Below are 27,115 nucleotides of genomic sequence, written 5' to 3'. Positions count from 1 at the left end.
GAAAAGGCAACCATCAACCTAAATCAAGATTCCCCTACTAATCATAATAAGGAACATCTGCAGGAAGTACAATACACCTTGCAAATGGTAAGTGAGCTGAGATCTAAATAATTCAATGTAGGCAAAGCAAAAATTGAAGAGGGGAAAAAAAACCAAACCAAAACAAAAAACAAACAGTGGGTTTGCAAAACACAGAGTTCTATCAATTTTCTGATAAAAATACTAAATGAAAGCTAAAAATCCCAAGGTAAGTCTACCAAAGTCTGCCAAACAAGTATTTACAATAAAGCTACACCCAGCTTCAGAAATAAGCCATTTCAATTCTGAGGCAATCCTCCTCGGGGTGAGAGATATTGATCCTCTCTCCATGTCCAAAGAGGCAAACTTATTTTATTAATGGAAGTATCAGTTGTATCACAGAATCTGCAGAACAGTCCATGGCAATGATGTCTTGGCACTTAGTGAAAGCTATACATAGACAGTGACCCAGTCTCCTCCACTGGACTGAAGGTTTGTTTATCATATTTACAGTGCTGACTCATGTGCACCTGAAACCAATCCAAAAGAAATGCAGAAAGTTACTATAGTTGATACCAATACAGATATTCTCTTATTCACATCACACTTCTCTCAATTTAAAGTACTAGCTGTATTTAAAATATCCAAAAGTTTACAATAAACAGATGTTTACCTCCAAGATGTTGGAATGAATTGTGAAAGCAGAGAGGAGACTGTGAAAGAACAAGTGTACGTTCTTCTGGAAATCTGTAACTTCAGATCAACGGCTACTGAAGGAAGGTACCAAGCCAGTGCTGGGAAAGATTCTGACAATTTTGGAGATGTCTAACATAACTTCAGTGACTGAACTAAGGAAGCAGCCAGAATTACTGAACCAGAAGTGAAAATTTCTGCCCAATTTAGCCTGCCTCCTACATCTGGTGCAAAGTCCATCAGGGCACAGGGCCTGCTAGGATTAAACTGAAGCAGTCCTTAAGTCAGTCCAGTTGAACAACGTTGCTGTGACCAGATACCACTGAATAGTCAACAGCATTTAATAACCTCAAAATACCTTAAGCTTTTCCTTAAAAACAAACAAACAAACAGAAAAAGCCTCACTAGGTAAAAAGCCGTACCAAATATCAGAAGCCTTCTTGAAGATCAATACAAACTCCTCCTAAATGCATCTTATTTGCATTCTCTGTAAGGTCACAACTCTTCTTTGAACACAAACTGCTAAATATGTACTGTCCTCTTGACTTTTGCTTTGTATAAAGAGTGCTTTCTGTTCCATTTTCAAGCAGGAATTACTACATTCTTACATTAGCAATACCTAGCAGCTCTTAGTTACTTATATTAAGAAAATAAGGCTTCTCATTTTTTTTCCCTGAATTACTATCTCAATTCTGAAGCTGACATTTGCTTCAAAGCCACTGATTTTACCAGCTGAACCAAAGAAGTCAAGTATTGCTCCCAACTGTCATTTGCTGACAATATGGTGCTTTGGTGCAAGAAGGATATTCAATGCAATAATAACCATTCCTACAACATTTGGTACAGAAGGGTCAGTGTTCTAAATTGTGGCTAGTTAATGGTGCAACTACTATTAGAATTCTCTGCTCTTATTGCAGTGAATATGCCATAAGATTGTCCTACCTACCAGATTCTTTTTTCTCATTTATTTGCAATATAAAAATCTTTTGAATGAGGGTGGTTGATTAATTTCTGTGGGAGCTAATTCAACATCTGGTCTCTCACATGCCACTAGCACTGCCTGTAGGGTAGATTGCTGTTCATAAGCAAGTAAGTATATCCTCATAGCCTACAAAGCAAAACCGCAAACTGACTCTTGCAGGAAAATAGAATGACATAAAACCAACAGATTAAGACAATGCCATGTACATATACACTGCTACGGTCTACATTGTGCACAGCATATACCAGCTTGTGCAGCTCTGCTGTAGAAACCCCTCATAACAAGCAGCAAACATCTTTGCATGGTTACATGCTCATCATTTTTATTAGAAAACGTCTATATTATGTATGTTTATACAAGTAGTTAATTTAAAACTAGCTTAAGTACTTGATGCATGTATCTATAGTTAACTTCTTACAGTAAGGATAGCAAAACCAGGAGGAGCTCAATAGCAACTGGTTCGAGCTAATGCTCTGCTTCAATTACTAAAGAAAGTCTGACAGGGTGGAAAATAACCAAAGCAAGCTTTATGCATTGCTGAACGCATTATCCTACACCTATATAAGTCAAAGCCCTGAGAAACCACAGCTACAAAAACTAACGTATTTTTGTGCCTTTCTACCCTGCAGCAGAGGTAGGTTGTCCACCACCCTTTGAGGCATCAGAAGTCAAATCCTCTCACTCTTCAAAACTCCAAAAAGCCTCACAGATTTTCAAGCAGAGCTCAATGAAGATGACAAGCAGAAATGCTGGCCAGAATTCTGAGTAAACACAAATCAGGCAAATTTTAAGTGCTTCATTTTCTTAAAAAACAGCATATGACAATTAACAACACTCTTGAGAGGTCAGTCAATATTACAACTCCTTTAGCGTCATCACATATGTTAGAGAAGCTGTGTTGTTAAGCAAATGACTTCTTCCAAGATTAAGAGATCACACTTGTAGCAAGCACAGGAAACTAATCAACACTTAGGATAAATCATTTGGATAACTGTCTCCAGAAAGCACATCTTGTCATCTTCTTCATCTCAAGGCTTTGACAGAGTTGAAACGCTTGCAAAAAGTGCAAATGTCATGGTAGATAACATCAAGTCAGTGTCCCTAACATTAAAGAAATCTAGTTCTCTATGGGTAGCCCTTAAGTCTGATAGCTCTTATGTACCTTTACTGTTTACCTCAGGTGACTGTCACTTCACTGTCCATCTGCACTATGCCTTTCATAGGTTAGTACTTAAAGACATAGAACTAAAACTTAAGGAAGCCAGTGACTGGTTGGCACAGTGTAGCATCTACCAGGGCGGTAAAATGAACAATCTCCCAAGCATGCATGAGATACTGTACTGTTGTTCACAGAACACAGGACTAAATAAAAAAAATAATTATTAAAATCAGACAAACTGTTCCAAATGGCCAATGTTGGCTGAAGTTGCAGTCAGCTAGATTTGCAGCTCAAACTCAAAACCAGGCCATTAGCTTAACAAGTAGTGTTCAACCAGTCAGTACAGCAGGAAAAAAAACAGCTTCTGTAACTGACTCCTCAATACCCTCAGTATCTATAGCTTTCTTCATCAGGCTAGATGAGACCCAATATGCCACAGTCTGTTGCCTAAAAACTTTTTAAAAATAAAATAAAATTAAAAAAAAAAATCAAGCTAGTTCTGTGCAGTTTAGCTCAACAGTTTTCCCAGCTACGCCATCCACTTATCCACTTAAGCACAACGTAAAGCTCTGCCATTACTCTCATGTGAGGTGAAGTGATGAAAGCAAAGCAAGCTGTCTGGAAAAGGAAACCACAGTTTCAGCTTTTCTGTAAAAGTAAGGAAATAATTTTTATTTCTTTTTACTACAAAAGCTTAGTGCTATTTGTGTTGTCTTAATAAAGAATGAGCTGCTGAAACACATGGTAAATGTATTGGTCCTCTCAATGAATTACTACAATGAATACTTTTCACTGTTCATTTTAAACCAGTACCAGGATCTACTGGGAGCAAAAACTGTTTAATCAGATTATAGTCATTACTCTCAGATTTACATTCACATCACTCATTATCTTTAACTATTAGCATAAAAAAAAAGTCCCAAACTCAAATCACAGACAGTTCATAACCATTTTTCTCTGACACGTATTTCCAATACAACGCTTAAAAATATCAAAATTCTTTATTTTTGTATATACACAAGAATATAATCTAATAGAGTGGCTATGAGCTACCATATTTGGTATACATTTTCTTTCATTATAGTTACCTTTCAGTACTTTGGCCTATTGTTTTCTTGTATTTGAAATCTCTTAAATTAAAAAGCACTTCAGATGAAAGAGTAAGACCCTATAAATGTCAAGGCACTCACTTTTTCTTTCTTTGTCTATCCATAGGCTCTTTTAAGAATACCAACTCACCTGTTCACTTCTTTTGCAAAATAAACAAAAACAACAAAAACCCCCCACACTCAAAAACTTCTCCCTAGACACCCTCTTGTAGAGCTGTAAACATTAATCAATGCATACTGTTAGCAAACCTGCGAAACCTTGCATTGACACCCTGCCAAATGAGAATAGTATGCAGTATGGTATTTAACACACAAGAGCACACTGATATCCCCTTGGAATACAAGTGTTCCAGGCATCTATTTCCATACAGCCTTCATCACAGGAAGCATATGTAAATAGTAATCTTTCTTCCAAATCTCAGCTACCTGTTTCATTTTGAGACATAGGAAGACTAAGCATAAGGAGTATCAAAATAGGGTTCACCATGTTCCCCTAGTGCCAGAAACTAGCTTGGTGGGCAGCAGTATATATACACATGGAAGCAACTGGACAAGGTGATAAACAGTGCAGTCACCACTTTTCATTCACCCCATACCACAGAGCCTCGCTCTTCAAAAAAATGAATACACAACAACTTTGTGTGAAATACAGACTGCATGTGATGATGAGTAAGTGCGTGCTGCCTACCCTCTCCTCTATGATCCTCATGTCAGTAGCCTCTTGTATTACTTCCACACTTCCCTGGGTCAGATAAACTCTCCATTCTCAGCACTGTCAGTTCCATTCAGAAGCTTAACAAACACTACCCCACACTGAATAACAAACACCTCAGATATGAAGATAAATCCAGGGATAATTGGTACTGAACTGGGAAGCACAATAAGCATATCTGGAGATCTTGTATAACAGAGTTAGATTCCAAACAATAAGCACAGACCTATCTTGTTTTCTCATACTGATTTTTTTGGTTGTGGTGTAATGCTATTATGCTATAGTATCACTGTGTATCTGTTGTTAGCTGAAACAAAACCAACTTATCCTAGTACATACTTCTATAACTATATATGCTATGTAAAGGATGCGACTGGTAGCTTTTAAAGAAAAACACAGCCACTGACAGCACAGCAACTGCTCCTCTCATCAGCTTATCTTCTTGAACACTATTTGCAACTGAGGGGCACAGAATAAAGACCCAAGATAACTGGGCAATGAAGCAAGTGCTGTCATGTGTCATGAGAGTCACAGCCTGGTGTCAAAGATCACCACTGTTCTGCAGCTGCTGGTGCCCATGATCACAAATTGCACTAAGTGGTACAATGCTCTGCTGTATAAGCAGAGACAAAGAGATGAACAGGCCTACAGCACTAACTCTGTCTTACCAGATGATGAAAGAAAAAAAATTAGATTTCCTTCATGTTTCTTCAGTTTAGTGTGCACACAGACAGAAGAAAACAACAAGCATCTGCAATAAAGCCAGAAAGCAGGAAGTAACAGCACTTTTAATTAATCAGGGTGATGACTTTCAAAGAAGTGGCTTCTGGTAATACCACTTGGGTTTCCTAACACTGCAAGTCCTAACTCATATATAGCATCTAAAACTTCTAGCCAACTAGTAGTCTGACTAGAGCTAGACCAAAACACAGGAAGACGGTGCATTGTATATAACATTGCTCCCAGGAACAATTTCAAATCAATAACTTAAACCTGCCTGGCCCAGATCTAACTCCATCAAGATAAGACCCAGTGCCCAGCGTTAAGGGGCAGATCAGGTGTTGCACACTCAGTCTTGACAAGTGACCCTTTCGCTTCCTCCTCTGTAATGTTAGCCCCAGACTCCAGCTACCAAGCATTTCAAGACTCCAGGCAACTACAAATCATGGGATCTAGTAGCCTGATTAACATGGCTTTCCACAAAGTTGAAAACAATATGCCAAGACTTCTCTGAGGAAGAGTTTTACATTCCTGTTGGTGGTGAAGACAAAACAGGACAGGGAGGATAGTAGAGACACATGGGTTTTGTTTGTTTGTTAGCTTTTTGTTTGGTTGGGTTTTTTTGTGTTTTTGTCTTTGGTTGGTGGGTTTTTAAGCTGGGGCATTGGGGAAACCTTCTTCAGCTTAACGTTACAACCAGTCTTTGATGAGATGTGTTCTGATTCAGCTGTAAAATAGTCCTCTTAAATATCTAGAAAATGGAAAGAACACAAGAATGGGGGTCTCCCAAGTAAACTCATTATCTTTAAAAAACAAAAAAGTTGAAGGAAGACGAAAAACTGCATCAAATGCTTCCATTTACCAGCATCACACCCTAAACAGACCACATCTTAATTCTTTTGGTAGCTTTATACACACAGGCAAATTAAACATAACAGAATTACAACACTTATGGTATATTAGCTTTCTTTACAAGATGTAGGGTTTCTAGCTCATGTCCTAGTTTAGAAGTCAAACACATGCTTTGTTCCTATAACATTTCTGCTCTAACTTCAGAACACCAAGCTAGTTTCTATTCTCTGTACAGGAACATAAAGAATGATACATAATTTTTTCCTGCCATGGTCATCATATACCATAAGCAGTCCCCAACCATCTTGGTGGCCCTGCACTGGGCTTCCTCCAGTGTATAACTCTCTTTCTTGCACAGGGAAGCCCCAGACTGGGCACAGCACTCCAGATACAGTCTCACAAGTGCCAAACATAAAGGAAGGGTCACTTCCCCAGACCTGCTGGCCACACATTTACTCATGCAGCCCATGCTGCTGTAACTCACTCACTGCAAGGGCTGCTGCTGACCCATATTCATGAGTCAGTTGTCTATTACAACCACCAGAGCTGTTTCCTAGACTGTCAGCCTGCTATCCAGCCCATAGCTCACCAACCTGGTGATGATGCAACTAGGGCCAAGGCCTTGCCATAACAAAGATATACTCCACCCCTTTGTCTGCAGTGCCAGTCACCTTACCATAGAAAGAAAGCAAGGAGGTTGATCAGGCATGACTTGCCCTTGGCAAATCCACACTGGCTGCTCCAAAGCACCTTCTCATCCTTTGTGTGTTGAGAAAGGCCTTCCAAGAGGAGTTAATTGACAGCATCCATGGTTGAGGTTACGCTGACTGGCCTGTAGGTAACTGCATCCTCCTTCTTGCCCTTCTTGAGGATGTATGTGACATCTGTCTTCCCAGTCACTGGGAACCTCCCCCAGCTGCCACAGCCATTTGAAGATGATGCATCCTACCTGGTCCCAAGGATTTGCGTATGTCTAATTGGCTCAGGTCATTCTTTACTCTGTCTTCCTCTACTGTGGGTTCTGCTTCATGCCCAGAGATTCTGCTGGCAGGCTCAGGGACTGGGGAATGCTAAGGGAAAGCCCTATTGATTCAAAAGGGAGGCAAAAAAATTCCTCGAGGATCTCCGCCTTTTCCCTGTCCCTTGTCAGTAGGTCCCCTGCCACACCAAGTAGTCGGCTCACCTTTTGCTACCAGTGTACTTAGAGAAATCTCTCACGTTGGTCTTCATCTCCCTCACAGATTTTGATTAATTGCTTTTATAAATGAAAAACAGGTGATTTTACATTATTGTGCAATAAGGCTGATTTGCAAAAAAAAAAAAAAAAAAAAAAATTAAAAACCCTCTAAAAACACACAAGATCTCATGTCAGAGTCTTACCTCTACTCTAAACCACTAGAAGTCATTGTAGTCTATAAGCAGCATATGCCACAAGCTGTAGGAAATACCAAGCTAACTTTGTATGATATCATGCAGCATTCTGTATCATCTGGGAAATTAATCGCCCACCACCATATCTATGGGTTTTCATGTGATGTCTACTCATGATGATGTTTTTAAAATCATAATCAGCATATATCATTTGGGGTACAGAACTTAATCCATTTTACATGCACAGAACAAGTTTGCATAACAGCAAGTGAATCTAAATACATCTTCTAAAAAAGTAATCATTTATGAGAAGTTATGCCTCTTAGTAGAAGGGGGAGAACATTTGCTTTTTTTTTTTTAATATCTCAAGGATAAAGTGCAAAAGGCAACATTACATTTGGCTTCTTGAACAGGAGATTGAATCAATTAAAATACGGTGCAGATAATGTGGTAAAGAATACTTGATGAAACAATACATTCATATGTACATACATGAATACTTGACGATACATACAGATGATGCGGTAAAGAATAATTGTGAAGTAGTAGAGTTATAGACAGAAACGTAGGAATGTTTCTGTTGTAACTTTCCTACATTTCTGTCTATAACTCTACTACTTCACAATTTGCCTGGGAGATAATTTTTAGCACAGATTATGCTTCACATGCCATTCTGTATCCACTTAAAACTTATTTTGTAACACAGATATATTAATGTACACAAGTTAACTGTTACAGCTACTTCGAGCATAACGTATGATTATGCAAATCAGATTCTGTGTCACCATTAAAAGAATTTCTCCAGTAGGGAAGTAAAACACAACTTACAACTACTTTGTGCTCGATTTATATAGAAAGACCACTCCATACCTATTCTGATATTTTTTAAAATTAGGAGAGGCTTCAGTAAAATCTCTGTTAAATACAAGTTGTTTCAGAGAAACCTCAAGGAGAGATATTTGTTTTAAATGAGTGCAAGTATCAAAGTTTTACTCCTTTCACATACATTCAGAAGGCAAGAAGTATCGTAATTGTTCAATAAAAAGAAAGGACAATAATTATATTATAGTTGACAAATGGGGAAAGCATGTACCCATTCTTGCCAAGAGTTATCTTGCCAGCTGCTTAAAGCAAACATTATCCACTTTAATTCTTCCACAGTCTTGCAGCAGTGGTGAACTACTGCTGAATTAAGACCCAGCTCGCCTCAAGTGGAAGCAGCCCTGCAGAGACCTGACTGATCCAGACTGTGTGAACCAGGCTGAACAGCTGACTGCAAGATGTACTAAGGGTAGAGCATGGGCGGGACTGCTGAGAAGTCAGAGCACAGTAAAGTGTGTTGTGAAGGTTCTCCATGGGAACAAAACCTTCCTTTCTCAAAAAAATGGAGGAGAGTTTTCTGGCCTTTAGAACACATGGCTTCCTCAGCAACAAGAAAACATGTCAAAGCAATATAAGAAACTATTAATGGAATTTGAGAGGACAATTATGCTTTCACTTGATCTTTTACCAAAAATATTTTAGAGAATGGGGAGTAAGGTATATTTACAAGGCTTCTGTAGATTAACTAGTCTTCAATAACAATCCAGTATAGAACCACAAAAATTTGTTTAACATTTAACACATAGTAACATCAAAACAAATAAATGTTTCCTTGGAGACAACTACCTAAATAAATGCTTACAATGAATCCAGGGCCTGACATCACCCAGGCCTGCCTGCAACCATAGTAACATGCCAGTGTAAACAGAAATATTTTTATTTTTCTATCTAATAATGTCATAGAATTAGCAGTTTTATGGCAGTGCTTAAACAATATTCTTGCAGTGTTTAGTGGTAACACTTCTAAAATAAGAGCAGAGGTATTTATATCAGGGCTATTACTATTACCGTATTAACTACATACAACAAGTGGAGTATGTGTATGGCATAGCTAACATATCCAGTTTCCCAGAGCAGTTGTTGACCCCAATAAACAAAGAAATTTAAGTTCTTAAGGCAACATTCCATAATGCTGGTCAGAGATCAGTAACATCTATTCTACTTGGGTATTCTGCTTTCCTTAATACAAAAACCCTAAAGTTCTTAGACTGTTGTGTCTCACTCTCTTACTGGATTAAGAAGAATGCAGTCACATGTTGCTTTTCATACCAAATGCAGAACACTTCTGTGCCCTTCTCTTGTGTCACCAATGAGCTTGCTTTCTCCAAGGCAACAAGATTCACTGAACCCATATCTGCACTCTGCAAGCACAAGATACACAGCCTACAAAATTTTACAACTCTGGAACAGTAACATAAAAGAAATGGCCAGTTGATGAGGAAAACTTCCAAGAAGGAAGACAATTGTTTCAGCTACTAAAAAGATATCCATGGAATTCCCATTCTCATGAAAACCATCCATTTTCAAATGCTACTGCATGTCTGCAAGTTGTATGTCTCAAAATTCAGTAGACTCAGATTGCCTTATCACTCTTAATTTGCCCAATATAAAGATGTCTATACAAGGTCCAGATAGTATGTGAAAAATGCTTTGAATTATCTGATATTACTAAGATATTTACACTAAAACCTTACATTTTAGTAAAAGCCTGAGCTAGGAGAAGATTGAAATTGTTATCATTGCAAAAATATTTGGTTTGGTCCCGTCATAAAACATTTCACATACAGTAATTTATGAAATCTTTCCTTCTCATGGAATGTGACTGTGACTTTATGGGCCAGTTAAAAAAAATACTTCCTACTATGTATTTTCAGGCTATTTCTTTTTTTAAAAAACAAACAAAAACTATATAAGCAGGTTTTTCAGATAAGGCATTGCTTCCTTTTGCCATTTAAAGAGAAAAAGCTATCTTGATACCAATTAGCAAATGAGATTTTTACATAACTTAATGCAAGGAGCTAGCTTTGAAATGGAAGTTTATCCTGTAACTATAGTGTTACCATAGTATGCAGTCCCACAAACACATGAAGAGTCCAACTTCAAGTTTTGGCTGTGAAACTATAAAATACAATAAGGAAAGCTTAGTATGTAACTGCATTTACAGTTATGTACACTTTTGTTGGTTTTGCTGCATTTTTAATAGACTTCTTCCTATAAGATACTGTAAAACTTCATAATTCACTCCTCACAATTTCTTTTGCTTTTCTAGGTACAACATGCATAGAAAGATAACAATATCATGTGAGATGTCTTTGTTGTATATTTTTATAACCTAAAAAAAAACAAAAATTTTTCAAACTTTATAGAAATGGGAGTCTATCCTAACCGCATAAGTGCAATCCAAATATTTAGCATAAACTTATATTCATACACATGGCTACTCTCACAAGTGGGCTTTGGCTTTTCATTTCAAGTAATTCCATTGCAAAATTCATTACTGCTTAATTTAATGTATTTTCTGCACTGACAATAGAAAGGTTTTAAAAATAGAGAAGAAAAAAAAGGCAGAAAAATACATCATTAAACAAATTTTTAAACACACAACAGTTTATGTAACAATCCACCAAAATGGAAGGATTTGTGAGACCCTTAAGAACATACAAATTACTGTTAAACAAAAATACCGGGGGGAGATCACCCAATTTACATCTTTTCTTACCAAACATACAATTCTATCAGTCCTCCTTTCATGTGTACTACTGTGCATTCTTTGCATTAGACCAATTAGACCAATTCTTCTTATCCTGACAAACATCTTATCTTTGAGTGTGTTCCCTGGCCAGACTACAACTGCCAAGATCCATCAGCCCCATCTGACTGAACCACTATGGCTGACCCTAAGAACCCCAGGCCAAAGTCCATGTTGTGAGAAGCAGTCTAGCTGAAGAACATAAAAGCAACAGTGGAGTACAGAGCCTTCTGATACCTATACACATAACTCTTACTGAGGCGTATACCTGGCACTTTCTGAGGAACTGTAGATTCTTTAATAGTCTTCAATGTTTTTCTTTCAACACAGAAGGGTTGACAAAAAGCCACATGCTCTGCTGGGAAAAAGCTGCTTATAGCACAGAAATGAGTAAAGTATATTTTGTGAATATGCCTATTTTAATGCATCAACAAATCTATCATTATCCTTTAGCTGAGGGTTAAACATGAAGCAAAAGAGAAAGCAAGGAAAAGCAGCTGTCTGAACACGCTTGAGAAACCCTGCATACTCAGCCTATGCATCAGCCTCCTAAGTTACAGTATATTGCTAATACTTGAGTAACTACAGCCATTAAATCCTCTCTTGTTAAAACATAAAATACTATAGATGAAATAAATGTGATCTAGACTAAAAAGAATTGCTGACATATGCTCTCAATAATAAACATTTAAGAAAATGCGGAAGTATACTTAAGTATACCTACCAAAAGCATGCACATGAAAAACAGATATTCCTAATAAAGATAGCAAATCTCAGCTATAGTAAGTTTCCCCATCTGCCATTTAAGCAATAGCAATTTAAAAAGAAAATAACTTTAAAAGAGAAGAATATATAAAATACATTATATGTACAGTATAGGTAAGCAAGTAATTAATAAACAAGATTAAAATGCCTTTGCATTTGATGCATTTAACTTGTAAACTATTAAATACTAGACAGAGAGAAGAAAAGATGGTATGCTTCTTCCAGGAAAAATGACAACACTTCATAGCGGTCAGGAAGAAAGGTCTGAGAAACTGCTGAACAGGTATCTCCCCACAGAGGCAGACACAAGAACCCCTCAGCTGAGCTGAGAATAAACAATCACAAGGGAATATGTTAACATTCCCCTTGAGCCTCAGGTCCCCACACATCAAAACTCATGCCTGCACAACAGGACCTGATTCCTTCTACCTCAGCAGGCACCAAAGCTGATACTTCTTTAGAGCTGCTAATGTTGCACAATTGTTTATGCCATATAATGGGGCTATTCTATCACTAACTTGCCCAGATACTGACATGAGAAAGTAGCTCTAAGATTTTTTTATTATTTCCTGTGATGACAAATACAGGGAAAATTTAAGTTGATGAAAGCCAAAGAAAATTTGAAAATAAATGCCAGCACTGTGTATCATAGATCAAGAAAGAAACAAGCAACCCTATACCCTAAACATCCATTTCAAATAAGCTAGTTCACTGACAGTATACCTAACTCCAGCAGCACAACTTCCAAAAAATAAAAGTAGGGACTCAAAGAGAATGCGGACTGATACAAAAACAAGAGGGCTGAAGTGTGCATATATAGTGTTTTCAATTATCTAGATAAGATCTCTGAGGTGAAAAGAAACAAAGAAAAAGAAATCAAATAAGTAATATCATTCTAACTATTTGTATTACACTGGACAGCCTTTCAGGATCAAGGTCCACTGCCTTTCTATGCTTTGATGCACTCTAAATGGTCAGTGCTTTCAGCAAGTTCTCAGCTACCCTTGTAAGCAACTCAAGTTTGCATGTCCTCCCCAACATTATACCACAACAGTTGAGAGCATAAGCCAAATAAACATTCATACAAGCTACAAGTACAATTAAGGGACCTTCCTTAAAGCATGTCCCTCAACACAATGAGGTGTGAGACTATCCTGGTTTTGTTAAAAAAGAAGTTTCTCTTTTAGTGAATTTGCTTGTCAGCTAAAGCCTTAATATTAGCTGCATTTTCCTGGACAACCAGATACATGTTTTGGTAAACATAGCAATGGAACGTGAAGTTACTGATAAGTATGGATGGACATCTCGCGAGAGGGGCGGTGCAAAACAAGTGACCAAGAAACTGACCACCAACTGTGTATAACATTCCATTCACGTAAATACTTTGTATAAAAGTGGGAGATCACAAGGAGCTTGTCTCTTTTCCCTTTTTGCCTTCTTTTCCCTTCTGCTTATGGCTGACATTAGGAGAGGATCTTGCTAGTCGTCCCTGCGAACTGAGGCCTAGTGAGAGACTGAATCCAGCTCTGGTTGGCTGCAGAGTCCAATCCAGGACTTTGGGTGCCAGCTCTGCAGTTACTGGGACTTTCAAGATTGGTTTTGTATATTTTGTATTGTTTTCTCTATTCTTACTAGTAGCACTAGTAAAACATATTTAATTTTTCTAACTCTCTTCTCTCTGTCCTCCTTTTCCTCCCAATCACCTGTCATTAGTGGGAAAGGGAGGGGCAAAAGGGAGAAGTGGTGGGGAAGAGGAGGTTAACAATACATCTGCCAGGGTTTTATTGTCACCCCACAATCTAAAACCTCAACAGATAAATGGCACCCAACATGGGGCAAGAGAAAGGGGTAAATCTGGAGATTTTTGGCTTTTCTACTGCTCTGACGTACCTTTCAATTTTCTTGGCACTGTGACAACTCAGAGTTGTGATACTTGCGCGTCTGTTTGCTTCGGACATTATTTAGTGATATTACGGCAAAGTTAATTACATTGATTTAAAGATGTTATGGCATAAGTTGTATCAATTATTTTCTACATTGTGCTCAGTGATCCCATATCTGTGTTGGGCTTTCTTTTTGAATTGAAGTATTCATTATATAACAAGAAACTGGACGATGGTTATGATGATACTATGTGGTTTGGCACTGGTTTATTTTATTATACTGCAGCCGCTAATGAATTTCTGCTTGTTTCTGCTTTACCTTGAAAAGCCTCCGGGAGAGATAAGAGAGCAGTACAGATATGTGTTTGCTAATTGGTCGAGAGAATCTTTAGAAAGGCTGACTAACAATACTTTCGTTTTTTCACTAGGACAGTTTGCAAATGTTTTAGAGAGTTTTGAATATCCTTGGAGCTTTGATAGAACTGTGATGGTGTTATCTGGTTTGCTGAATGTGTGTCAGTTTGTATTACTGTTAAGATAAATGAGGTTCAATAGGAGGTTTGCATCTCTTTTTAGTCCTGAGACTTGCAGTGCGTATTCGGAAGCTTTAGCAAAAAGCACTCCTAGCCGCTAGCACTCCTAGTGAAAGCTGCCACTGCAGCCACTGCCCCCCCAATCGCGGCTTCACAGGCTGAAGCTCCAGCTCCTATACAGAGCTCCTCTGCCACGGTTGCTGCAGGTAACATTACTTCTCCAGCCTCAAAGGCTAACAAGGCAGGCCTGCCTTCTTCACACACTGGTCACTGTTGCTGCTGTAATCATAGCAATCACTGTGACAGTCATTTAGACTCTGGATGGTGAAACCATACCAGCATCAGTTGCTGGTTGTAAGAAAGTCACTAGAAAGACTACCCATGCAGCAGGTGATGGCACAGGGCCAACATCAACCCAAGGGGCAGCATCAGGACAGGGAGGAGATGAAGTGACCACCACTCAGTCCTTCAGTCCTTTTCTCCAGGTGAGCTGAGAGATCTGCGAAAAGACTTCAGTCATTGTGAAGGCGCGAATATTTTAACCTGGCTGCTCCGATGCTGGGACAATGGAGCAGAAACAATTGAATTGGAAGGTGGTGAAGCCAGGCAGCTGGGATCTCTGTCAAAAGATTCCACCACTGATAGGGCAATTTCAAGAGACCCTAATGCAACTACCCTCTGGACCTGACTCCTGGCAGCTATGAAAGTAAGATTTCCCTGCAAGGAAGATTGTATATGCACACTAGGGAAATGGAATACTATAGAGAGAGTTATCCAATTCCTGAGAGAATTAGGTGTGAGAGAGATCATCTATTTTGGACCAAACAGCCAAGAGGGGACGGACCCAGACAGAATCAATTGTACACGACCTCTGTGGCGCAGATTTGTACAAAGTGCACCACCTGCATATGCTAAGTCATTGGCAGGAATGGTCTGGTCAGCTGGAGGTGTACAAAATATTACTGAAGTGATTGAGCAGCTCTGAGACTTTGAGGACAGCCTTGCTGGTTCTCTACGGGCTTGTGTCTCTGCTGTGGAGAAACTGTGTGAAATATCTGATGACTGGTTTGAAAAGCTATTGCAAGAAATCAAACAACTCAGAGAAGACACGTACCATTCATGACCTGTATGAACCTATGTTTCAGCTACTAGGAGAAGGCGTTTCCAATCTCGAGAGAGAGGACAGAGGCAGCCCACAACAAGAGGTTCACTGTGGTTCTTCCTACACGAGCACGGAGAAAACATGAACAAGTGGCATGGAAGACCTACCTCAGAACTTCAAGAACGAATATGTGAGATAAAAGGAAAAACTCCTAGGAAGGTGGCTGCTCCAGTTTACAAAAGGAGCAGAAGAGATTCTGATGCTCTGGAAGGAACCTCTAATTCACACCCAGAGACTGTGCAAAACAGAAATTAGAGGTGCTCTGCCTCCAACCAGGTGGAGGAAAGGGATAACAGTTTATTGGACTGTACAAATACGATGGCCTGGTACAACACACCCCCAGGAGTACAAAGCTTTAGTGGACACTGGTGCTCAGTGCACAATAATTCCTTCTAATTATAAAGGAACGCAATCCATCAATATTGTTGGAGTGACTGGAGAATCCCAGGAACTGACTGTTGTAGAGGCTGAAATGAGCCTAACTGGAAAAAAATGGCAAAAGCATCCCATTGTGACTGGTCCAGATGCTCTGTGCATCCTTGGCATAGATTACCTCAGGAGAGGGTATTTTAAGGACCCAAAAGGGTATAGGTGGGCATTTGGTATAGCAGCTGTGGACACTGAGGAAACTGAACAGCTGTCTGATTTGCCTGGTCTTTCAGATGACCCTTCTGTTGTAGGACTGCTGACGGTTGATGATCAGCAAGTATCAATTGCTACCACAACGGTGCATCGCCAGCAATATCACACCAATCGAGACTCTTTGATTCCCATCCAGAAGTTGATCCGTCAACTGGAAAGCTAGGATGTGATCAGTAAAACTCACTCACCTTTTAACAGCCCAATTTGGCCAGTGCGTAAGTCTAGTGATGAGTGGAGACTAACTGTGGACTATCATGGCCTGAAAGAAGTTACACCACCACTGAGTGCTGCTGTGCCTGACATGCTAGAACTGCAATTTGAACTGGAGTCAAAGGCAGCAATTGACATTGCTAATGCTTTTTTCTCTATTCCTGTAGCAGCAGAGTGCAGGCCACAGTTTGCTTTCACCTGGAGGGGCATCCAGTACACGTGGAATCACTTGCCCCAGGGGTGGAAACACAGTCCTACCATCTGCAATGGACTGATCCAGACCACGCTGGAGCAAGGTAAAGCTCCAGAACACTTGCAGTATATTGGTGACATCATCGTATGGGGCGACACAGCGAAAGAAGTCTTCAAGAAAGGTGAGAGAACAATTCAGATTCTTTTGGATGCTGGTTTTGCCATAAAACAAAGCAAAGTCAAGGGACCTGCACAAGAGATCCAGTTTTTAGGAATAAAGTGGCAAGATGGCCGTCATCAGATCCCAATGGATGTGATCAACAAAACTGCAGCTATGTCTCCACCTACTAATAAAAAGGAGACACAGACTTTCTTGGGCGTTGTAGGTTTTTGGAGAATGCATATTCCTGACTACAGCCAGATTGCGAGCCCTCTCTATCGAGTGACTCGTAAAAAGAACCAATTTGAGTGGGGCCCTGAACAACAACAAGCCTTTGAACAAATTAAGCGTGAGATAACTCATGTGGTGGCCCTCAGACGGGTTCGGACTGGACTAGATGTTAAAAATGTGCTCTACACTGCAGCCGGAGATAATGGACTTACCTGGAGCCTCTGGCAGAAAGCACCAGGAGAAACTTGAGGTCAACCCTTAGGTTTTTGGAGTTGAGGATACAAAGGATCTGAGGCCAACTGTACTCCAACTGAAAAAGAGATACTAGCAGCACATGAAGGAGTTTGAGCTGCTTCAGAAGTGATCGGTACTGAAGCACAGCTCCTCCTAGCACCTCGACTGCTGGTGCTGAGCTGCATGTTCAAAAGGACGGTTCCCTCTGCATATCATGCAACCGATGTTACGTGGAGTAAATGGATTGCACCGATCACGCGATGAGCTCGAATTGGAAATCCCAGTCGCTCAGGGGTCTTAGAAGTGATTACAGACTGGCCAGAAAGTAAAGGCTTTCGGATGTCTCCAGATGAGGAGGAAGTAACACGTGCTGAAGAAGCACCACCATATAATACTCTTTCAAAGACTGATAAAGCAGTATGCACTGTTCACAGATGGATCCTGTCGTCTTGTAGGAAAACATCGAAGGTGGAAAGCTGCTGTGTGGAGTCCCACATGACAAGTTACAGAACCATGACAAGGTGAATCTAGTCAATTTGCAGAAGTGAAACCCATCCAGCTGGCTTTGGACATTGCTGAACGAGAGAAGTGGCCAATATTTTCTCTCTATACTGACTCATGGATGGTAGCATATGCTTTGTGGGGGTGGCTACAGCAACGGAAGAAAAGCAACTAGCAGCACAGAGCTAAATCCATTTGGGCTGCCACACTGTGGCAAGACATTGCTGCTCGGCTAGAGAGCCTGCCTATAAAAGTTTGTCATGTAGATGCTCATGTGCCTAAAAGTCGAGCCACCAAGGAACATCTAAACAACCAACAAGCAGATCAAGCTGCTAAGACTCAAGTAGCTGAGGTGGACTTAGACTGGCATCATAAAGGTGAACTTTTCCTAGCTCGGTGGGCCCATGATGCTTCAGGGCATCAAGGTAGAGATGCAACATATAAATAGGCTCACGATCGAGGGGTGGACTTAGCTATGGACACTATTTCACAGGTTATTCATGAATGTGAAACCTGCGCTGAAATCAAACAAGCAAAACATTTAAAACCTGTATGGTATGGGGGGTGATAGTTAAAGTATGGAGAAGCTTGGCAGATTGATTATATTACACTTCCACAAACACGTCAAGGTAAGTGTTACGTACTTACAAAGGTGGAAGCAACCACTGGATGGTTGGAAACATATGCCATACCTCCTGCTACAGCCCGAAATACTATCTTGGGCCTTGAAAGGCAAGTCCTTTGGCGACACGGTACGCCAGAAAGAATTGAATCAGACAACAGTACTCATTTCAAAAACAGTATTATAGACAATTGGGCCAAAGAACATGGTATTGAGTGGGTATATTGTATTCCATATCATGAACCAGCCCCTGGGAAAATTGAAAGGTACAATGGTTTGTGAAAAACTACACTAAAGGCACTTGGTGGTGGAATCTTTAAAAACTGGGATTCACATTTAGCAAAAGCCACTTGGTTGGTCAATATTAGGGGATCAACCAATCGAGCCAGGCCTGCCCAATCAGAAATTCTTCGTACTGTGGAAGGAGATAAAGTCCCTGTAGTACACATGAAAAATATGTTAGGAAAGGCAGTCTGGGTTACTCCTGCCTCAGGCAAAGGCAAGCCCATTCACAGGATTGTTTTTGCCCAGGGACCTGGCAGCACCTGGTGGGTAATGCTTAAGGATGAAGAATTTCAGTGTGTACCTCAAGGGGATTTGATTTTAGGTGAAAATATTCAATACTGAACTGCATGATGTGAATTGCCGTACTAACAGTGTTTAATAAGTGTCTTTCAGATCGAGACAGTGAAGATGAAACCAGAGCTAGCTTCTTCGAGTGGCACCTGACAACTTCTTCAAAGTTGATGTCTTTAACCCAAAAAGAGTGGTCACGAGATGCACTTGTACCATTTTTCCTGCCCTGGGAGACTCTTGTGACAAAATGAACTTAATGAAGCTTTTCAAAGGAAGGTCCACTGATTAAGATTAATTACTCCTGTGTATAGATGTACGTGTGTGTGTATATATATAGAGTAGTTATTAATTAGATTGTATTGAGAGGTTGTATTGATAAGGTTTAAGTATTCTGTGAATGGCATATTATAAGGGGTGGAATGTCCCAGTTTTGTTATAAAACAAGTTTCTCTTTTAGGGAATTTGCTTGTCAGCTAAAGCCTTAATATTAGCTGCATTTTCCTGGAGAACCAGATACATGTTTTGGTAAACATAGCAATGGAACGTGAAGTTACTGATAAGTATGGATGGACATCTCGCGAGAGGGGCGGTGCAAAACAAGTGACCAAGAAACTGACCACCAACTGTGTATAACATTCCATTCACGTAAATACTTTGTATAAAAGTGGGAGATCACAAGGAGCTTGTCTCTTTTCCCTTTTTGCCTTCTTTTCCCTTCTGCTTATGGCTGACATTAGGAGAGGATCTTGCTAGTCGTCCCTGCGAACTGAGGCCTAGTGAGAGACTGAATCCAGCTCTGGTTGGCTGCAGAGTCCAATCCAGGACTTTGGGTGCCAGCTCTGCAGTTACTGGGACTTTCAAGATTGGTTTTGTATATTTTGTATTGTTTTCTCTATTCTTACTAGTAGCACTAGTAAAACATTTTTAATTTTTCCAACTCTCTGCTCTCTGTCCTTCTTTTCCTCCCAATCACCTGTCCTTAGTGGGAAGGGGGGGGGATAGGGAGGGGCAAAAGAAAGAAGTGGGGGGGGGAGAGAAGGTTAACAATACATCTGCCAGGGTTTTATTGTCACCCACAATCTAAACCCTCGACAGAGACTATTTAAACAGTTACTGCGGTAATGAAAAGCAGAAAAGACAAGGCTATCAGATCAGATACCAGAGGAGAGAGAAGGTGAAAATGACCCACTGCTACACATAATGCAAGAAAAAAAAAAAAAAAAAAAAAAAAAAATTTGGGGCTTCATACAGAATATGCCAGAACATTTGAATGTCTTCCCTTGGATGTGACACGTTTCTGGATCAAGCCTCCCTATGTTTTCGATCTGGGGAGAAAGTTTCACTAAAGCTCCAGTCTGCTCACAACTAGGACCACTGAGATAATCCTAACCAACTAATTACAGCCATCAGTCTGCATCACAAATTCATCATCTGTTTGGCATGGCCCTACACTCTAAACTTGAGTCGGTGGTGTGCTGGACATTAGAACTGTTGTCAGAATAATGGCTTTTAGTACACCTTAACCTCTGTCCTCTGTGGCTGAATTTTGGCAAGATATAAAACTACATCCTGACTTCACTCAGATATCCTTCAGGAAACATTCACATCATTTACTGCAGTTCAAAAGAAGTGGATACCCTGCATTTGTCTTGATCACATCATAACTCTTTGTATGGCATAACACCTGTGACACTGAACTCAGTTTAAGATAACATGACAGAAGCTGAAAGCTGTATCTTCAGACAAAGCATCACAGTATAAGGAAAAAGAAAAGGATCAACTGTGGCAAACACATACAGTGCCTCACAACATCTGTAAGCAACAGAAGATAAATTTAGATGATATCTACAAAACATGCTGGGGAGACACGGAAATATTGTCAGAAATAAACTTACTTGATTTTACTGAAGACAATGTCAACATCTGTGACTGTCACATTCTTCCCATCTATCACATGACAGTCCTTACATAGCTTTGACCAGTTCTTCCCATGCATTTCTTTTCCTGTGGCTCTTGTATCACCATGGATGGCAAATTTTCTAAAGGCCTCTTCCAGAGCACTTATTTCTCCTGCCATAGCTCCCTCATAGGAGCTGTTTAAATCGTAAGATAATCTTTTTGCTGCTCGGTCCTTTGCTGGGTCTGAAGGAGACTTTGGAGGAGTCTTATGCACAGGTTTTGTTGACTTCGCTTTATTGTCAGCCATTGTGCTACAAAGAAGAGAAGAGTAAACTCACTACATTAACTTGCACTAGTTTACTTACAGGCTACAGTTTCGGTCATAACATATGAAGAATAAGTGTTATACCAAGTTAGCAAGAACTCACTGCCCTCCACTATCAAACAACAGTCAATACATAGAACTGTGTAACTCTGCCCATCTAAAAAAAATCTAGCATATTAAAAAAAAAAGTCAAGGAAGGAACATTCCAAAATAGGGCACAAACCTAATTGCACTGTCATTGCGTCAGCCTATAAGAGAAGACTTGGTATTTGTTCCTTTATTTAATGGCTATTGTCACTCTACTGATTTGAATAAATATATGCCATTTGCATTGTGGGCATTACTATCTACTTTTTTTTTCTAAAGGAAAAATAAAGAGACCTTTATTTTTTTTTTTTAATTGAAAAATGAATATTTTGAAAGTGTGGTGAAGTATTAATGTTATACTACTAAAGTTATATAATGTAGGGGATAACAAGTAAGGAAGCCTCAGAAATGCCTAGGTAAGTCTCTCTAGTTAACAAAACCATTTATTTCTCAAGTTTATATTCAAAGAACTGTAGCTGTAGAATTCATTTGGAATTAAATTGATGATGCAGAAGCACTGAGAAGGGATATCATTACTACAGAGAACAACTTTCAGGTTACCCTGTGTTCATGTAGGATAGGTTTGCCTTTTTTAAAAGAAACCTTAAACAGAGCAGCAGAACACAAATTATTTTCAGGTGTCTTCATAAAGAAAAAAGCCTTAACATGTCAGAAGCATGCCATAGAAGCAATCAATCAATCAATCTTCGAAGAGATTTTCTGGGCTAGCCCTCTCTTTACAGTATCTTTGGGATTAGAAGGGACCTCAAAAGATCTTCTAGTCCAATCCCCCCCCTCTTGCTCTTAACAATTCTGTCAAGAATCTATACTCAATGTAAATATCCTTGAAAGATACAACAACTGAACAGTTTACAAACTATAAGCAAGAAAACATCTGTGTTGGTCTTGTCTCATCCGAAACTAGAAAAAATAACCACGCGCCTACATTTTTAAGTATCTCCTGAACTAAAATTTCTTTAGTCAGCGTCACTACATTGCTGACCAACTTTGCCTTATCCCATGTTACCCATAGCCATAACTCAACTTTGTACAGCACAGCAGAAGTGTGTTTAAAAAAGGAAGTAGTGATTTCAAATCATGAGCTGAAACCCACACTTGAAAGGGTTCTGATTTCCTGAATTGTGTGATTTTTAAAACGGCTAAATTATTTTTTGTCCATACTACTGTCTTCAATATGATAGCTGTATCTATTGAAAACATTTTTTACTTACTTTCAGTTACTAATAAATTAGTTTCTGGACTTGGTATAGGAAAAATGCCTAAAGAACATATTTGGCCTTTAGAAAGGCCAGTAATAGACTTAGTTCTCTCAGACATCAATAAATGAACATTGTATTGGGGTGTTTCAAGTATTTCTGGGCTGGGGGAACAGGACACGCTCCAGAGAAAAGGGTTCAGCATTGAATGGTGACATCTGGTATGCAAAGCAGACTCATTTCAAAGAACTTCTCGCCGTCTAACGCAGTCAAGGATAGATTAAAACTAGGCTTCTGCTGTGGTTGCCCAAAATTGTCATAGGTATGCCTTTTCTTATTGAACCATAATTACAGTTTGTTAAAATCCCATGTAATAGCAGGAAATTTACTAAAAAGCTACATGGTTTATGAAAATACTGACTTACCCTTAACTTAAAATTTTGTTTCTTAACACTACAAACAACATGCTCTGAAGAGAAATATATTAATTAATATACTCTATGAAAAGGTAAAGAATTGCAGAACACAGGACATGAAATCAGATTTGTAATGGGGTCAGTATCTTTATTAGTGATAAGAGATGAGGAGAGAGATCATGCTACATTAAAGAAATAATCTTCCAATGAGAAATACATAATAACCTGTTTGCCAAAAATTCAAGATCAAATGCAGTCTTGAGTCTTCCTCACCTTTTTTTTTTTTTTTCCAGGACAAAGGTATCAGAAGGTACGTGCTAGCTTCTGCTTGAAGTAAAGGCCAGTAATTTGTGAACAGGCCACAACAGGGTGACAGGTGGAAGTGACAAAATACAGTGACTACTCCAAAATACCAATTATTAAATTCTGTAAAACAAAATTAAGCTGCTATTGAAAAGCATGAGCTGTGCAGATGCCAAGTACAACAATTACAGCTAACCAAAGAAACACCTTTCATCACCATCCAGAAAGTCTAATATGTACACAATTAGATACCATGTTTCCAGAGCCAGCAGAGGGAAGGAAGGTGGGACTAGCCAGGGATCCCAACCTCTCCAAATACTGCTGGCTCCAAGCTAGCAGGTCCACATCACCAAACACAGCCATATATGACATTAAGAGGTATAAGCAGATGCTAGAGTTCAGAAGGCTTGTGAAAGAACAACTGTCCCAAAAAAACGGAATTCCAGAAATCAAATGAATATTTAGACAACTAGGTGTTATGTTATGGTATGTTGTGGTATAGTCTGTGTCATATTAGTATAACAAAAAAAAACCTGTTCTGGTCCCTTCTCTCACTCTGCAATAGATAATACAGCACATTATATAGACAGATACTGATGAAGACAGAGATTAAGCTAGAGATCAAACTGACTGAAGTCATGACTAACTCATGCTAAAACAGACTGAAAGTACAGATCTATGTTCTCAGCATATGCCTAACCCATTAGAAAAAGAAGTATTCTCATATCATCAAACTTTCTTTTGCCAGAGACTACAATACAGACTACAATACAATCTGCAGACAGACAGCTGAGAAAACTCCCCTAGATGAAGTCACATATTAACCTGGATTCTTCCAATAATAAGGGAACAAGCAGCTATTGTTTCTGTGAATTCCGGCTGTCAATTCTTTGTAGCTTCATGAATACTAGGTACATATAAATAAGCCCAGAGCCTCAGTACAGACCAACTGTCAGCTCTACTGAAAGATTTATATTAATTTACACTTCCACTTATCTGCATCCTCTCCAGGTGTCAACATATTGAAGGAATTCTGGTACAGCATTGCTTTATATTTGGGGGAATTGCTCTTAGAAGTAATTAATCTCCCAGCACCAACAAGGAAGACCCAAAGACTTACTTAAGCCCAGAGTATTTTTGCTAACAATTTCAGCAGCTTAGGCAACTCTACAGAATATGCATGTATCTGATGCAGTCAGAATTCACTGCAGTACCTTCTCTGTCTCTGAGAACTAGTGCATGTCTAATCTGCTCAAGAAGTGCAGACAGCTTAGTATTTATAACAGAAGTTAGCAATGCTGCCATGTCACAGACGGGGAAACCAAAGCAGAGAGATGAAGAAACACTTCTGTTCTGCTGCCAAAGTCCAGAACATAATGAGGGCCCTGGGACCCATCCCATACTGTACACTGCTTTAATTATTAGACCACATAAAGCAGGTATATGATTGTACAGAGTGCTCTGAAGAACCAACATTCTGCCTCTAGGGAGAAAATACAGTCTTACTAGCTGCAAATGTATTAACACAGTTGACTATCTTCACACTAAAAAATGTTTTTTTTTAAAAAAAAAACAACAACAACAACAAAAGCCAAACCACCACTATCAAAAGTGTGAATGTCTAGCTTTTTGGGTTATATCATATACTTTCTCATCTGCTTTGTTTAGCTTGCCTCTAGGCTAGGAACATTTCCTCTGAATGTAAGCTGAATTCCTTTTATTTGCAGCAAGTATTACAAAACCAGGGGTTTTTAGAATATTTACCAAGAAAGGTTGGTCAAAAAAAGAGGTCAAAAGTCCTGTGAACTAATGAAAATGTTCAGTTCAAACTTTTTAATGGCAGAAAGCATTCAAGCATCAAGCAAGCCTCTGTTCAGCAGGCCACTGACCTTGGGGAAAAGCCTCAACAGCACAATGGCACAGTTACAACGCAATAACGCTATTATTAACATCTACTCTTTCCTGTAATCCTTGCCTTCACATATGCCAACCTTATTTATCATGTGCAACACCTAGCTCCAATGCAATTCGCAATACAACTCCACAGTTATGTTTACACTGACCATCAGGGTCATCCTCTAGCTAAAACCCGAAGTCTGCAGTGCAAATTCCTCATCTTGAGCCCAAAGATTATAACTTGGATAAAGTAGGCCTAAAATGAAATATCTGCTCAAGTTCTCAATTTTAGCCCTGATTCCTCCCTAAATTTTTAACCTCTTCTACCATATGCCCCAGAAAACTAAGAAGTAAAAATCTAAAAATTCTGTCCTTGACTCCCTTCTGTTCTATGATTCCTTTTGCTATTGTTCTTATGCAGTCCAAGGTTCTGCTTTGCTTACAGTCACACCATAGAGCTTTTGTAAGAAAGTAGAGTGGAGACGGTACCTTAACTGTATCCTAAATAATTACAAAGATGCAATTCAAAATAGAGATTACCCAGGCAGTCTTTCTGCAACCTCCTTGCCACTCAGCAATTCTATTGTACATTCTGTGTCCATGATCATAGAACCATTTTGGTTGGAAGAGACCCTCAGGATCGAGTCCAACCATAACCTAACCTAACCTTAGCACTAAACCATGTCCCTAAGAACCTCATCTAAATGCCTTTTAAACACTCTCAGGGATGGTGACTCCACCACTTCCCTGGGCAGTCTGTTCCAATATCTGACAACCCCTTCTGAGAAGGATTTTTTTCCTAATATCCGATCTAATCCTCCCCTGGCACAACTTGAGGCCATTTCCTCTTGTCCTATCACATACTACGTGGGAGAAGAGACAAACACCCTCCATGGTACAACCTCCTTTCAGGAAGTTGTAAACAGCAATAAGGTCTCCCATAAGCCTCCTTTACTCCAGGCTAAACAGCCCCAGTTCCCACATCTGCTCCTCATCAGACTTGTGCTTCAGGCCTCTCATCAGCTTCATCACCCTCCTTTGAACTCTCTCTAGTGCCTCAATGTCCTTATGATGAGGGGAGCAAAAGTAAACACAGGATTCAAGGTGTGGCCTCACCAGTGCCAAGTACAGTGGGACAATCACTTCCCTATTCCTGCTGGCCATACTACTCCTGATACAAGCCATGATGCTGTTGGCCTTCTTGGCCACCTGGGCACACTGCTGGCTGTTCAACTGGCTGTTGATTAACATCCACAGATCCTTTTCTGCCAGGCAGCTTTTCAGCCACTCTTCCACAAGCCTGTAGCACTGCCTGGGGTTGTTGTGACCCAGGTGAAGGACACAGCACTTGGCCTTGTTAAACCTCATACAGCTGGCCTCGGCCCAATGATCCATCTGGTCCAGTTCCCTCTGTAGAGCCTTCCAACCCTGCCACCCAACATTCAACACCCAACACCCAACACTCCCACCCAGTTTGGAGTCATCTCTAAACTCACTAAGGATACACACAATCCTCTCATCCGGATCACTGATAAAGAGAGTAAACAGAACTGGCCCCAATACTGAGTCCTGGGGAACACCACTCATGATAAGCCATCAACTGGATTTGGCTCCATTCACCACAACACTTCGGGCCCAGCCACCCAGCCAGTTCTTTATCCAATGAAGAGTTCACCCATCCAAGTTGTGAGCTGCCAGTTTCTCCAGGAGAATGCTGTGGGATATGGTGTCAAAGGCTTTACTGAAGTCTAAGCACACAACATCCACAGCTTTTCCTTCACCTACTAGCTAGGTCACCTTGTCATAGGAGATCAGGTTGGTCAAACAGGACCTTCCTTTCATAAAGTCATGTTGACTGGACCTGATCTGGTAAGTGAGAAGGGAAAGTAGGTAATCCACAGAACAAACCCTACATTTATATGCAAAGATACTGTTCTACTATCTGCAAAATGTTACCAGCAGGTTAAAAACACAAAACAAACAAACAAAAACAACAAACAAAACAAAATCTTTC

The 27,115-nt window shown here is 39.7% G+C and overlaps 1 protein-coding gene across 1 annotated transcript in view; it reads right to left on the bottom strand.

Moving 5' to 3' along the window:
* Positions 1-27,115, bottom strand: part of TPPP (tubulin polymerization promoting protein) — a 68,346-nt gene that overhangs the window by 33,289 nt on the left and 7,942 nt on the right. The window contains exon 2 of the mRNA XM_065052217.1: positions 20,854-21,168. Within this exon, the coding sequence (XP_064908289.1) occupies positions 20,854-21,164 (311 nt within the window). The 5' untranslated portion in view covers positions 21,165-21,168. The remainder of the gene's footprint in view (positions 1-20,853; positions 21,169-27,115) is intronic.

This window comes from Columba livia, chromosome 2 (genome assembly GCF_036013475.1).
Source record: "Columba livia isolate bColLiv1 breed racing homer chromosome 2, bColLiv1.pat.W.v2, whole genome shotgun sequence".
NCBI classification, from domain to species: Eukaryota; Metazoa; Chordata; class Aves; order Columbiformes; family Columbidae; genus Columba; species Columba livia.
This window is presented reverse-complemented; position numbering and strand designations above follow the sequence as displayed.